Here is a 13,680-nt window from a genome sequence, read left to right on the forward strand (position 1 = left end):
AAGTGCTCAGCTTGACTCATGTCTGTACTCCTAGCTATTCAGGAGGCTGATGCCCGAAAGATCATGGTTCAAAGCCAACCTGGGCAATTAATCATCAAAAAACTGGATGGGAGGCATGCTTCAAATGGTAGCATGCCAGCCTAGCAAGTTCAAACCCTAGTACTGCTAAAAAAAAAAGTAAAAATGATCCAACTTTAGGTTTGACAAATTTCATTAAAACACAGGAAGAGAAAAACTGGAGGCAAATGACATGTCTTAACAAAAGAGGGGGCCCATCTGAACAATGGGCCGTCTATATCCAAAGGAGACGCCGCTGCTCCCCAGCGGCCCCAGCTGCTCGGTGTGTGGCCCGGGGTGTGGAGCGCCCCCTCGGTGGTGCTGGACGTCCATCTTCTGCTGCATCTCCTGCTGTCGCTCCTGCTCCCTCTACCCCATACAAGATCCCTGCCTGATGCACCCCCACTGTCCAGATGCCCGCACAGTGGAAGACCACTTGCTGAGCATGTGCCTGGCCTGGGGTCTAGCTCAGCATTCAAAAGTAGGGTAGCCAGAAGCTGGTGGCTTAAGCCCATCATCCTGGCTACTTGGGAGGCTGAGATTGGGAGGATCGAGGTTTCAGGCCAGCTCAGGAAGAAAAAGTTCATAAGCCCGATAAGCTGAATGAGGAAGGTGTCACTATTCCAGGAATCCTAAGCTAAGGAGATTGCAGTCTGGGTGCTTGGCCTGGGAGGGAAATGAGATCCAATAAAAAATAAGCATAAAAACAGCTGGAGAGCTGGGCGCTGGTGGCTCACGCCTGTAATCCTAACTACTCAGGAAGCTGAGATCTGAGGATCATGGTTCAAAGCCAGCCAGGGCAGGAAACTCCCTGAGACTCTTATCTCCAATAAACCACCAGAAAACCAGAAGCGGCATTGTGGCTCAAGCGGTAGAGCGCTCACCTTGAGCTGAAGAGCACAGGGACAGTGCCTAGGCCCAGAGTTCAAGCTCCACAACCAGAAAAAAACAAAAAAAAAAAGGCTGGAGAGCTAGACACCAGTGGTTCACACCTGTCGTCCTAGATACTTAGGAATGTGCTTCAAAGCCAGCCTGGACAGTAAAGTCTGTGAGACGCTTATCTCAACACACACACACACACACACACACACACACACACACACACACACACACACACACACACACACACACACACACACACACACACACACACACACACACACACACACACACACACACACACACACACACACACACACACAGAGGTTGGGGGCATGAGTCAAATAGTAGTGTGAGACCCTGAAATCAAACCCAAGTAATCCCTGCCTCCAAGAGCAGGACAGTTTGGCTGTGGAACAGAACAGCTGTGGTCAGCTGTGGTCAGCTGCTGGGGCCTGAATCTCTGCTTGTTGCCCTCACAGGGCCTGGGGCACAGCACACCCAGAAGAGGGCATGAGGGAGGTGAGCTGCACTGGGGTGGGAGGGGGTGGGCGGGGGGGTAGGAGGGGGTGCACTGGGTGAGATGGGGTGGGAGGGGGTGCGCTGGGTGGGAGGGGGTGGGAGGGGGTGCGCTGGGTGGGAGGGGATGGGTGGGGGTGGGAGGGGGTGGGCGGGGGTGGGGGGGTAGGAGGGGGTGCGCTGGGTGGGAGGGGATGGGTGGGGGTGGGAGGTGAGCTGCACTGGGGTAGGAGGGGGTAGGCGGGGGTGGGAGGGGGTGCACTGGGTGGGAGGGGATGGGTGGGGGTGGGAGGGGGTGGGCGGGGGCGGGGGGTAGGAGGGGGTGCGCTGGGTGGGAGGGGGTGGGCGGGGGTGGGAGGGGATGGGTGGGGGTGGGAGGGGGTGCACTGGGTGGGAGGGGATGGGTGGGGGTGGGAGGGGGTGGGCGGGGGTGGGGGGGTAGGAGGGGGTGCGCTGGGTGGGAGGGGATGGGTGGGGGTGGGAGGTGAGCTGCACTGGGGTAGGAGGGAGTGGGCGGGGGTAGGAGGGGGTGCACTGGGTGGGAGGGGGTGGGAGGTGAGCTACACTGGGGTGGGAGGGGGTGGGAGGGGGGTAGGAGGGGGTGTGCTGGGTGGGAGGGGGTGGGTGGGGGTGGGAGGGGGTGGGAGGGGGGTAGGAGGGGGTGCGCTGGGTGGGAGGGGGTGGGCGGGGGTGGGAGGGGGTGGGAGGGGGGTAGGAGGGGGTGCGCTGGGTGGGAGGTGAGCTACACTGGGGTGGAAGGGGGTGGGAGGGGGGTAGGAGGGGGTGTGCTGGGTGGGAGGGGGTGGGTGGGGGTGGGAGGGGTTGGGAGGGGGGTAGGAGGGGGTGCGCTGGGTGGGAGGGGGTGGGTGGGGGTGGGAGGGGGTGGGAGGGGGGTAGGAGGGGGTGCGCTGGGTGGGAGGGGGTGGGTGGGGGTGGGAGGGGGTGGGAGGGGGGTAGGAGGGGGTGCGCTGGGTGGGAGGGGGTGGGCGGGGGTGGGAGGGGGTGGGAGGGGGGTAGGAGGGGGTGCGCTGGGTGGGAGGTGAGCTACACTGGGGTGGAAGGGGGTGGGAGGGGGGTAGGAGGGGGTGTGCTGGGTGGGAGGGGGTGGGTGGGGGTGGGAGGGGTTGGGAGGGGGGTAGGAGGGGGTGCGCTGGGTGGGAGGGGGTGGGTGGGGGTGGGAGGGGGTGGGAGGGGGGTAGGAGGGGGTGCGCTGGGTGGGAGGGGGTGGGTGGGGGTGGGAGGGGGTGGGAGGGGGGTAGGAGGGGGTGCGCTGGGTGGGAGGGGGTGGGCGGGGGTGGGAGGGAGTGGGTGGGGGTGGGCGGGGGTGGGAGGGGGTGGGCGGGGGTGGGGGGGTAGGAGGGGGGTGTGCTGGGTGGGAGGGGGTGGGAGGTGAGCTGCACTGGGGTGGGAGGGGGTGGGCTGGGGTGGGAGAGGGTGGGAGGGAGGTGGGAGGGGGTGTGCTGGGTGGGAGGGGGTGGGTGGGGGTGGGAGGGGGTGGGAGAGGGGTAGGAGGGGGTGCGCTGGGTGGGAGGGGGTGGGAGGTGAGCTGCACTGGGGTGGGAGGGGGTGGGCTGGGGTGGGAGAGGGTGGGAGGGAGGTGGGAGGGGGTGTGCTGGGTGGGAGGGGGTGCACTGGGTGGGAAGGGGTGGGAGGGGGTGGGAGGTGAGCTACACTGGGGTGGGAGGGGGGTGGGAGGGGGTACACTGGGTGGGAGGGGGTGGGTGGGGGTGGGAGGGGGTAGGAGGGGGTGCGCTGGGTAGGAGGGGGTGCGCTGGGTAGGAGGGGGTGCGCTGGGTGGGAGGGGGTGGGTGGGGGTGGGAGGTGAGCTACACTGGGGTGGAAGGGGGGTGGGAGGGGGTATACTGGGTGGGAGGGGGTGCGCTGGGTGGGAGGGGGTGCGCTGGGTGGGAGGGAGTGGGTGGGTGTGGGAGGTGAGCTACACTGGGGTGGGAGGGGGTGGGAGGGGGGTAGGAGGGGGTGCGCTGGGTGGGAGGGGGTGGGTGGGGGTGGGAGGGGGTGGGAGGGGGGTAGGAGGGGGTGCGCTGGGTGGGAGGGGGTGGGTGGGGGTGGGAGGGGGTGGGAGGGGGTAGGAGGGGGTGCGCTGGGTGGGAGGGGGGGGGCGGGGGTGGGAGGGAGTGGGTGGGGGTGGGCGGGGGTGGGAGGGGGTGGGCGGGGGTGGGGGGGTAGGAGGGGGGTGTGCTGGGTGGGAGGGGGTGGGAGGTGAGCTACACTGGGGTGGGAGGGGGTGAGTGGGGGTGGGAGGGGGTAGGAGGGGGTGCGCTGGGTGGGAGGGGGTGGGCGGGGGTGGGAGGGGGTGGGCGGGGGTGGGAGGGGGTGCGCTGGGTGGGAGGGGGTGGGTGGGGGTGGGAGGGGGTGGGCGGGGGTAGGAGGGGGTGGGCGGGGGTGGGAGGTGAGCTACACTGGGGTGGGAGGGGGTGGGTGCGCCTGGTGTCCCGAGCCAGGGTCCCGTGTGCCGCCCGGGGACAGCGCTTACCTCCGTCACCATCGTCAGCCCCAGCAGGTAGCTGATGCTACACACGATGGCGATGAAGATTTCCCGACGATAACCCTTCCTTAGGAAGGACGGGTAAAGATCAACCAAGGACGTGATCTGTCCTTCGACCTCAACAAACTGAGGAGGGAAGGGAGAGAGAGCCAGTGAGGGAGCTGCTGCTGCTGCTGCTGCTGCTGCTGCTTGGGGAGGGGAGGGGAGGGGAGGGGAGGAGAGGGCAGGGAAGAGGAGGGGAGCGGCCCAGGCACACACAAGGCGCCTGCCATTTCCCCGCAGTCAGGCCTTGCATGTGAGCAGGCCACGCTGCTCTATACATACAGCAAATAAGGCCCCAGTCTGGGCATCTTGCTCAGGCTGTTTCTGCTGCCAGAATGCCCTTCTCTCACACAAGACTGAGGGAAAACTGCTTCCCCAGGAAGCCAGTGCCGACCCTGTGTTTTAGTTGTCATGACAACCACTCTCCTGGGGTAAGGGTGGTCCATGCTCTCTGGACCTTCGATACCATGGCAGGCCACACCGGTATGGCTGCTCAGACATGTGATGGATGGGTAGACATCTGTGCCAAGGAGAGGTGACTCAGTTTTCTTATCTGTGAAATGGAGCAGTTCAGGCTGGACTCCTGTGATGGTTTTAACCCTTTCTCTCATAAGCCCAGAGAATGCCCAGGTGTGCGTGGCTGTGTGTGGCAGCTGGACTCCAAGAATCCACCCCAAACGTAAGATTTGACAAGTGCTTCCACAGCTGATGCTCTTGGTCTTTCTGTGCCTGGCTGACCTTGCAGAGCATGGCATATTACCACACAGAGCGCCACCTGGCTGCTTTAAACAGCAGCCTCGAGTGCCGTTCTCAGGACCTGCACCATCACTGATCTAACCGATACCAAGAGATGCTGTCCACCCTTCTGCTCCTCCTGCTGGGGCCCCGCCCCTCCACCTACACTCAGCGGAGTGTGAGCCTTCTACACCAAGTTCCTCGAGGGCAGCCTCTGGGCTTAACAGCCCACAGCAGCATTTAAATCAGGACTGGCCAGGCCAGACGGCTCCACCGGCCCTCACACGCCCCAAAGTGGATCTGGCTCCTTTGCATCTCCAAGTGCCCACAGCTCAGGCAGCAGGAAGGATCAAGGAAAGGGGGCTGCGAACAGTCCAAGAGAAGATGCCCTGCTGCCCAGATCAGGGGAGAGGGCCCTGGCGGGGGAGGGGGTTGGAGGGAGAAGGCGGGGGATCTTCCACCCCCACGGCTGGCTAGCAGGGGAGTCCAAACCTGAGCAGCAGCATGATCTGCAAGGCTGCCATGCTTTGTGACGCTTTAGGAGTAACACCGCTCCTCCCTCCCTGGAGATGCTGGCAGTGCTGCCAGGAATCGGGACCAAGCCTGCCCAAACCCTCATTGTCCAGCTCCCCGCACAGCCTCTTCCAACCTTCCTGGCTCATCGGAGATGGACCTCGGTTTCCCCCTCTGCCAAGTGGCAGGGCCCGGCCGGGATGCTGAGAGAGATCTGACATTGTTAGGAGTCACCCGACAGCTGAGTATGGCTGACTCACCTCTGCAGGGGGAGCTGGGCACTGAGGTCAGCTCCCTCCTCCTGGCACTGCCAGTTTGGGGGCCTCTTGGCTATCTATCAACAGGGACCTGCCTCCCCGGGGCGGGGGGCTCCCAGATTGGCCCACCAAGAACAGCAGTGTGATGGCCCGAGCCTCCGCAGGCCACTCCCCACCACGGCAAGAAGCCCTGGAAGAGCGCAATGGCTACTGCCTAAGTGACCACGTCCGGCACGCGAGGCCCTGCCTGAGGCAGCTGTGCATCCCCACCTCCGGAACTCACAAGGAGAAGGTGACAGAGACAGAGCAACAGCTCGGGGCCAAGCCTCCAGCTAGCCGCAAGGCCCAGGCCTTCGCTTAAGCCTCGGGGCGGAATAAGGAGCCGGTGCTGCAGTGGCTGCGCCTGCCTGCCTCCCCAGGCCGGGGTCCCCTCCCCTGCCCTGCGGGCAGGCCAGGGCAAGGCTGGTGCTTCTCAGGGCAGAGCTGCTGGGTGGGAAGACTGCGTGGCTCCCCCTGCAGCTGGTGTGGGTGACTTTCGTGTACTGTGCCACACAGGGGGGCGTAAAAACTGGCATGGGGCCTGGAACAGGCTAGCACCTAGCATGGTGGCGTTCCTGTCCCCGCTTGGGGACACTTCCCCAAGGGCTCAACCACAGGTGAGCCATGATGACATCAGCAAGCTCCTCCCATCCCGGATCCCGGGGTCTGGGGGCTGAGTGACACTGGCAGTCGCCAACCACCAAGCCTCAAGGTCTGGGCGGACTGCAGCAAAAGGGCAGTGGCGTCCTGGGATGGTGTTGACGAGATTGGCCCCATCCTGGGTGTCCTCCCCCCCCCCCCCCCCCCCGCCCCATCCCTGGTTCCCCCTCCCTATAGGGCAAAACCCTAGTGACTAACCACCTCTATTTGCTTACTCGCAAGTAGGTGCCATTCCCAAGCAGTCCATCTTGGGCCATGGAGATGTTAGCTACTTATTAATCTGCTTTTGTTTTCTTCTTTTACTTCTGGAAGGAGTTCTAAAAGCCATGTGTGTGGGGCCTCTCCAAAGGCCAAGCTCATGAACCCAAGATGATGAAGGCGGCCCCCACTCTTGTTTACACGGCCCGGGTCTGTTTTCTGTCTCTGGGATGTTTTCATTCTTGACCCTGCGCGCTGGCCACCTCCTCTCTGGACTCCTGCTCCCCTGCCTGACCCTGCGAGCCAGCCTGGCCACCCAGGGGGCTGCGGCCCTCGGTGAGAGCGATGCTGGACACGGGCTCTCCTGTGTGCTCTGAACCCAGCACTGTTGCCCCTGCCCACAAGGGCATCATCACAACACTAGCCAAGATAAGGAAAGGACGCTCAGGAGACGGGTGACAGCCTGCAGCTGGGGGCGGACAGGCGTCTTCCAGCTGCCCTGTGTCCGTTCCCACTCCAGGATCCCACAGGACCCTTGGCTGGCCAGAGGCACTAGGAGCATGGTGGGGGTGGGGAGGGTGGTGTTGACGACAGACAATCCCAGAACCCAGAACCGATGGATGTCACCTCTGCACGGCGCCCCAAGCCCTCTCCCAGGGCAGCGCCACCCAGCACTCACCTGGCTATCCAGTCCAAGCAAGAGAAGCATAATAAAGAAAAGAATGGACCAAAACGTAGGGAGCGGCATCATCGTCACAGCCTTGGGGTAGGCGATGAAGGCCAAGCCGGGACCTACGTGGGAGAGAAAACGGGGAGGGGCACAGAGGGAGGCACATCAGCCGCCGGGCCCCCCGGAGCCCCCGGCCTCACATAACGGCACTGGCATCTGAGCTGAGCTGCTGCCTGGGAAAGAGACCAGGCCTGTCTTGCCTCACTCTGGGGTGGGGCCGGGGGTCCCCGTGGCTCAGGAGGGGCCCCGTGTTAGCTTCTGTGCTCCTAGACGGTACACGTGGCCTCCTTGCCGGCACGAATCCGTGGATGTGGGCTACCGGGCTGGGGCAGGATGCGGGAACTGGGCCTGCGGCTCAGGCAACTACCCACTCCAGATGAGGACGACCCAGCCCCTCCCAAAGCAAAGCCATCCTGTCTACACTGGCTGGAAGGAAGCCAAGGGAAAGTTCTCGTAATCTGACCACATCATGAAAAATATAAAGTTTCTATTTTTGAACTGATGGCCAACACACCATGAGTAGAAAGGAAAACAAAAGACACATATTAGAACCACGCCCAGTAGGGCAAACGGCTCTGCAGGGGTCCAGCCATGGTGGCCTCGGACCTCCAGCCTCCAAAGACACCAGGCCAGAGGTGGGCAGAGGTAAGGGGAGGCCAGCCAGGGCCTGGCACAGAGGGAGAGGGTGCAGGCACAGGATCAAGCCTGGGAGACAGGAGCCACACGCAGGTCTTTATCTACTGTTTCCTCTTTGCATCTCCCTAGACCCGCCCAGGCCCCCGGTCTCCCAGCTGACAGGTTGAAGGAGTGGTGACCCCAGGAGCCTTCTTGCATTCAGGTTCTCTGAGACACACCAATGCCCAGAACAGGGGTAAGAGGGTGCTTGGGCCAGACCCGCAGGTGGACTTGGGGAGGGGGCCTGCCAGCTCAGGGAGCCTCTTACTGAGCTCACTGGGATGCAGAGAACCGCTTGGTCCTGTCCCCCGGGGACCGCAGGGGAGGGACGCCAGGGGCTTGCTGGGGAAGTCAGGGATCGCGGGCCTGGGCTGAAAACAAAACCGCCCTACCCCAAAATGGACAAGAAGCAAAAAAGGGTCGGAGTCCAGGAAGCATGTGTTCAAGCAAACGTCAGAAGCCAAATGAATGGTTTAAGAATGAAAAAACCATAGAGTAAAACCCCACAAAAACACACCATTTTTTTTACAAGAAATTGGCATCCGAAGTCACACATTATCTGGCACTGACACTCCCACACGGGGCGGGGAGCGGGGAGAACGGGTCTCCACAACGCAGAGTCCACACAGCCTGAAGTCCCCAGCAACACGATGACCTGGGCGGCGACGGAGGGCAGCTGGGCTGCCCACAGGGAGGACGGGGAGGGGCGGGGACAAGGGCATGCTTCCTGCCTGGGCACCTGCAATCCCTCCCTGGAACAGAAGCCAGAGTCTAAAGCCACGGGCTGTTCACCTAATCTGACCACTCTGGCCAAAGACCAGGACCACGGGAAAGGCCCAGGGTGACGGGCGGGCACCACTGCTGACTCGGGACAGGGGCTGAGCTCCTCTCAAAGCCCAGGGTGAGCTCAGGGTTGGGGGAGAGTCCAGGAAGAAAACCCAGGCGCTCAGATCCGGGTCTGCCTCCTCGAAAGGGAACGCACGTGTGACTCCCGGCCTGCATGCCAGCGCTTGACGCGGTGATTACCTCGTTCAAACGCCCTTCTGCTTAATACGGTGCTCGTTAAAAGCTTATTAGGGAAACAATCACCCTTGATGTGCAGGCTGCTCAGACATCACCGTGGGGAATGAACGACATCTTGGAAGTGGGCAGGAAGAAGAAAACAACTTAGGCTGACCACACATACGGATGCAAAAATACCTAGCTGTCCACAGGGAAAGAATTATGTTCACCTCCTGCTAAGTCCACGGCCAGCTATCGGCGATTAGCAGTCAAGAAACTGGCCTGCAGGCCCTCAGCAAAAACACAACAAAATAAAACAAAAATCCCAAACCCCCTGGGTGGTGGGGAGGGGCTCTGAGCTGCGCTTCCCAGCCCCTCTCCCACCCCACTCTCCAGGTGGCCGTGGGTGTTTCCCGTGTCCTCACTCTGTGGGCTGGCTTTGGGGGCTTCAAGGGGGACCCCCTCCCCCCCAAAAAAAGGGAGCAATGTAGACGGCCGAGTGGTGGATTTGCGAGGATGGTTCTATAGCTCTGAGGCTCACAGGGCCCTGGGGCTGCGAGAGATGAAGGACCCAGGCACATTCTCACGCTGGCAAGCCCATGACTGTGCACGGGATGGGATGGGGAGGTGGGCAGGGCCCGTATTGGAGTGCCCCCCCCGCCAAGGCGCTTGCTGCTCTCAGACTGCTGAGCTCATCCGAGACGCCAGAGGGGTGCTGGGGCAGGAGCTTGGGGTTCAAATACAAGAAGGCAGAAAATATCGGGGCTGAGGAGGAGAGAGGGCACCTGCCCCAGGTCTGCGGAGGTCCCCGCATTACACCTTGCCTTTCCTAACAATCACCCCTTCTGCTGGAGAAGCCAGGCCCTGCGCCCTTCCCTGCCTCTGGTGGGGGGCGGGGGGGGGAATTGGTGTGAACCCACAAACCCTTTCCTGCCGACAGCTGGCCACCGGCCGCCCTCCAAGGCCTTGCGAGGGACTGGGGGAGGGGTCCGTGACCCAAACCACTGTCGTTTGAACACAGCGGGTCCAGGACCTCAAGCAATCAAGGCCAAGTCCTGGAACCCAGTCCCTAGGATCCCAGAAGCATCTTTGCTGGAACTCTGGGCTCCTGGGGTCTTAAGCTCCCAAACTATGCAAGCCTGTGATCCTAGGGCATCGACTCTAATGACTCTAGCTGTTCCCAGGAGCAGCACCTGGCCTGCGGGGGGTACACCCCAGGGGTGATGGGATCCTCGAGTCCCACACCCCGATCAGTTTGGTCACCGCCCCCAAGGGTGGCCTTCCCTGTCCTCAGTCCCCCTTTCCTACTTCCAGCCCCCACTGAGCTCCGAGCCCACAGTGGAGGGGGGTGGAGCCCAACAGGGAAGAGACGGGGCAGAATGGAGGAGCAGGTCTGCCTAGAGGGGGCTCGGGGCGCAAGTACAAAACAGAGCGGTCGGCTGAGAAGGCGGCGACGGGTGCAGGTGGCGGCTGCCTGGGCGGGAGCTGGGGCACGGGAGGGAGGGAACCACCCCACCGCGGCGCTGTCCCCGCTCGAGCCGCCCCGTGGGCCAGGTCGCCGTGGAGACCGTGACGGCTCCTGCATTCCTTGCTACTGGGGGGGAGCATCCTGGTGGGAGTGGGGGGTTGGTACAGAAGCCAGGCTGGCCCCCCATCCCCCTGGGGTCTGGCTTCATGCCTACAGTAGTACTCACTCGGCTTACACACTAGGTGGCAGTGCCCACCACCACTGCCACCAACACCACCGTACCTGACTCAGCCACATCGGCAATGTCCACCCCTTGCTCTTGTGCCATGAAGCCCAGGATGGAAAAAATTGCGAAGCCAGACACAAAACTGGTACCACTGTTGAGGCATCCCAGCAGCATACAGTCCCTAAGTTACACATACGTCAGGGAGCAAGTTAATTCACAACACAGGAAGCCGCGCTCCCTACTTGTCTTCTTTAACATCATCGCGCACGCGCGCCCGCGGCCGGCGGCCGGCGCAGCACTTGCCTGTATGAGTTGTACTTGTACTTGTTGTAGCTCCCCAGCGAGGTCATGGCCCCCAGGCAGATGGCGTAGGAGAAGAATATCTGGGTCCCGGCATCAATCCACACCTGGGGGGAGGGGGGGATCGGCAAGGAGAGGGGGTTGTTAGGGCCGGCTCCCCGGAGACGGCGGTGGCCGAGGATGGGGCTGGCGGGTGGGCGTGGGGGGCAGGCTCCACTGCAGAGGGCAATGCCTGCGGCGGTCTCAGCGCCGCACGGACGCAATGCTGAGTGGCCAGGAACCCCGAGAAGCCGAGGCCACGTCTGCTCCCCGCCTCCTGCACCGGCTGAAGGGCTGGAACGTTTCAGTGACTAGGCCAGCGAGGGTCCCCCTTGGGCCCCTCATCTCTGAAGGGTGTCCCGCACAGCACTCGGGGCTCAGGGTCCAGGTTACGCCCGACCGGGGTGCGGCCGCCGGGGATGGCTACCTCCGGGGACCGGGCTCAGAGGGGAGCAATTCCCTGTGGGGTCTGCAGGCAAGGCGGCTCTCTGGAATCTTCCAGCCCCCAAGGCTGTGAAGCTGCCTTCCCGCTGGCTGCCCCCACCCCACCCTGCCCGGGCACGAGGGAAGGAGGCCTAGAGAACGCCAGTCCCCTGGGAGGTAACCGGAAAGCTGGAGCATTGGGGCCCCCGGGCGCCCAGGCGGCCCAGGGCGGAGGTCCCGGGAGCCCCACCTTCTGTCCCCAGGATGGTGGGGGCAGAAGTCCAGACTTTTGGGAGTGCCCGGGAGTGCCCGGCCCAGAGCCTGAGGCAGCCTGCCCTCCACTGCCGGCTCCAGGAGCCATGTGAGCCGTCAGCTGGACAAGCAACTCTCCAGCCAGGGCCCGTGGAAAAGTACCAGGGGGAGATGCTGGGGTGCAGCTCTGGCCGACGCGCTGCCCACCGCACACCGCTTGCCCGCCCGCCCGCCCGCCCGCCCGCCCGGGCGCTGGGTGGAGGGAAGGCCGTGCACTGGCCATACCTGTGGGTCCTCGAGGCGGGTGATGTCAGGATACAGGTAGAACTTGATGCCTGCACCCGCACCGGGCAGCGTCAGCCCTCGGACCAGCAGCACCAGAAGCATCGCGAACGGGAAAGTGGCTGTGAAGTAGACGACCTGTAGAGGGCACAGAGATCAGCTGGCCCGGGGCACCGCTGGCTGCACCTTTTCCTCCCCAGGCTCTTCCGTCCCCACCCCTCCTGGTTGTGGGGCTCAAACTCAGGGCCTTGTCCCTAAGCCCTTTCACTCCAGGCAAGCGCTCTACCGCTTGAGCCACAGCACCACTTCTGGCTTTCTGGTGGTTCATTGGAGATAAGAGTCTCACAGACTTTCCTGCCCAGGCTGGCTTTGAAATGAGATCCTCAGATCTCAGCCTCCTGAGTAGCTAGGATGGAGCCACCGGTGCCCAGCCCATTGACACAAAGAGAGAGAGAGAGAGAGAGAGAGAGAGAGAGAGAGAGAGAGAGAGAGAGAGAGAGAGAGAGAGAGAGAGAGAGAGAGAGAGAGTGTGTGTGTGTTTTCCTGGGACTTGAACTCAATTCAATTCAGAGCCTTTTGTGCTGGAAGCTAGCTAGCACTTTAGCCATGCCTCCACTCTGGCCTTTTTTTTGGTTAAGAGTCCCACAGACTTTCTGCCTGGGCTGGCTTCAAACCTTACTCCTCAGATCTCAGCCTCCTCAGTAGATACAATTATAAGCACGAGCCAGCATCAGGCCACAGGAATTTTTTTTTTTTTTTTGGTCAGTAGTGGGGCTTGAACTCTGGGCCTGGGCGCTGTCCCCACGCTCTTCAGCTCAAGGCAAGCACTCTACCGCTTGAGCCACAGCACCACTTCTGGTTTTCTAGTGGTTTATTGGAGATAAGAGTCTCAGGGAGTTTCCTGCTGGGCTGGCTTTGAACCACGATCCTCAGATCTCAGCCTCCTGAGTAGCTAGAATGACAGGCATGAGCCACCAGTGCCCAGCTCACAGGAACTTTTTAAATGGAAAAAATCCTATAAAGATTTGTATTTGGACTTGGAATGTGGCTCAAGTGGTAGAGTACCAGCCTTGAGCAAAAGAAGATCAAGGACAATGCCCAGACCCTGAGTTCAAGTCCCAGGTCTGGCAAAAAAGAAAAGGAAAAAAAAATTGTATTTATTGTGCTTTAGGTATCACGTAAGCCAGGAACACAGTGGTGGAGCAAGAAAAACAAATCCTTGCCCTGGGGAGACAGAAAGCACAGAAGAGATTCATGTATGGCTGCAAGAGGCCCAGCCCAGTGACGGTCGCGGGGCACTCGGCAGGGCGGCCCGCGTGGCCCTATGGATAAGCCAGCTGTCCGCTGTGTCCACACCTCCGGCATCACAGTACTGCCAACACATGGCAATAACTGTCTCAAAACAAACAAACTGAAACAAAACAGGAAGGTGAGGGCTCCGGTCCCAGCAGCCCAGTCCCCTCGCTCTCGGGGACACAGGGTCTGTGGCGGAAACGAGACCCCCGAAACCACATTGGACTCTGAGCGGCTGCTCGGGAAACGGATTTAGGGAAAGAACAGCCAGCGAGGGAGGGGCTGCCTCTCCCTGGCCTCTGGGAGGCGCCCGGCCTCCCCTGAGTCATACTTTAAGTCCCGGCCAGGCTGAGGTCAAGTGTGCGGCGGAGCCTAGAAGTGCTGGGCAGGTCCATGGACGCGCCCGCCCACCCGGCCTCCTGCCCCGCCTGCCCGCCACTCCACAGGGCTACAGGAAAGCGTCCACGATGGGCAGTTCCTGAATTGCCCTGAAGACACCCTCATCCCGGGGCTGAAGCAAGACCCTGGCTCTGAACCGGGCTCCTCCCTGGACGCCCCCCACCCCCCCCACCTGGGAGCAAGGGG

The 13,680-nt window shown here is 62.2% G+C and overlaps 1 protein-coding gene across 7 annotated transcripts in view; it reads right to left on the minus strand.

The window, feature by feature from the left end:
* LOC138822732 (sodium- and chloride-dependent taurine transporter) overlaps positions 1–13,680 on the minus strand; it is an 83,429-nt gene that overhangs the window by 9,296 nt on the left and 60,453 nt on the right. For all 7 annotated transcript variants that reach the window (XM_070015648.1, XM_070015646.1, XM_070015647.1 and 4 more), the window contains exons 7-11: positions 11,806–11,940; positions 10,810–10,913; positions 10,563–10,687; positions 7,085–7,197; positions 3,950–4,087 (exon numbers count right to left, since the gene is read on the minus strand). In XM_070015648.1, the coding sequence (XP_069871749.1) occupies positions 3,950–4,087; positions 7,085–7,197; positions 10,563–10,687; positions 10,810–10,913; positions 11,806–11,940 (615 nt within the window). The remainder of the gene's footprint in view (positions 1–3,949; positions 4,088–7,084; positions 7,198–10,562; positions 10,688–10,809; positions 10,914–11,805; positions 11,941–13,680) is intronic.

The sequence above is a fragment of the Dipodomys merriami genome, unplaced genomic scaffold, assembly GCF_024711535.1.
Source record: "Dipodomys merriami isolate MVZ:Mamm:240054 unplaced genomic scaffold, mDipMer1.0.p SCAF_114, whole genome shotgun sequence".
Lineage (NCBI taxonomy): Eukaryota > Metazoa > Chordata > Mammalia > Rodentia > Heteromyidae > Dipodomys > Dipodomys merriami.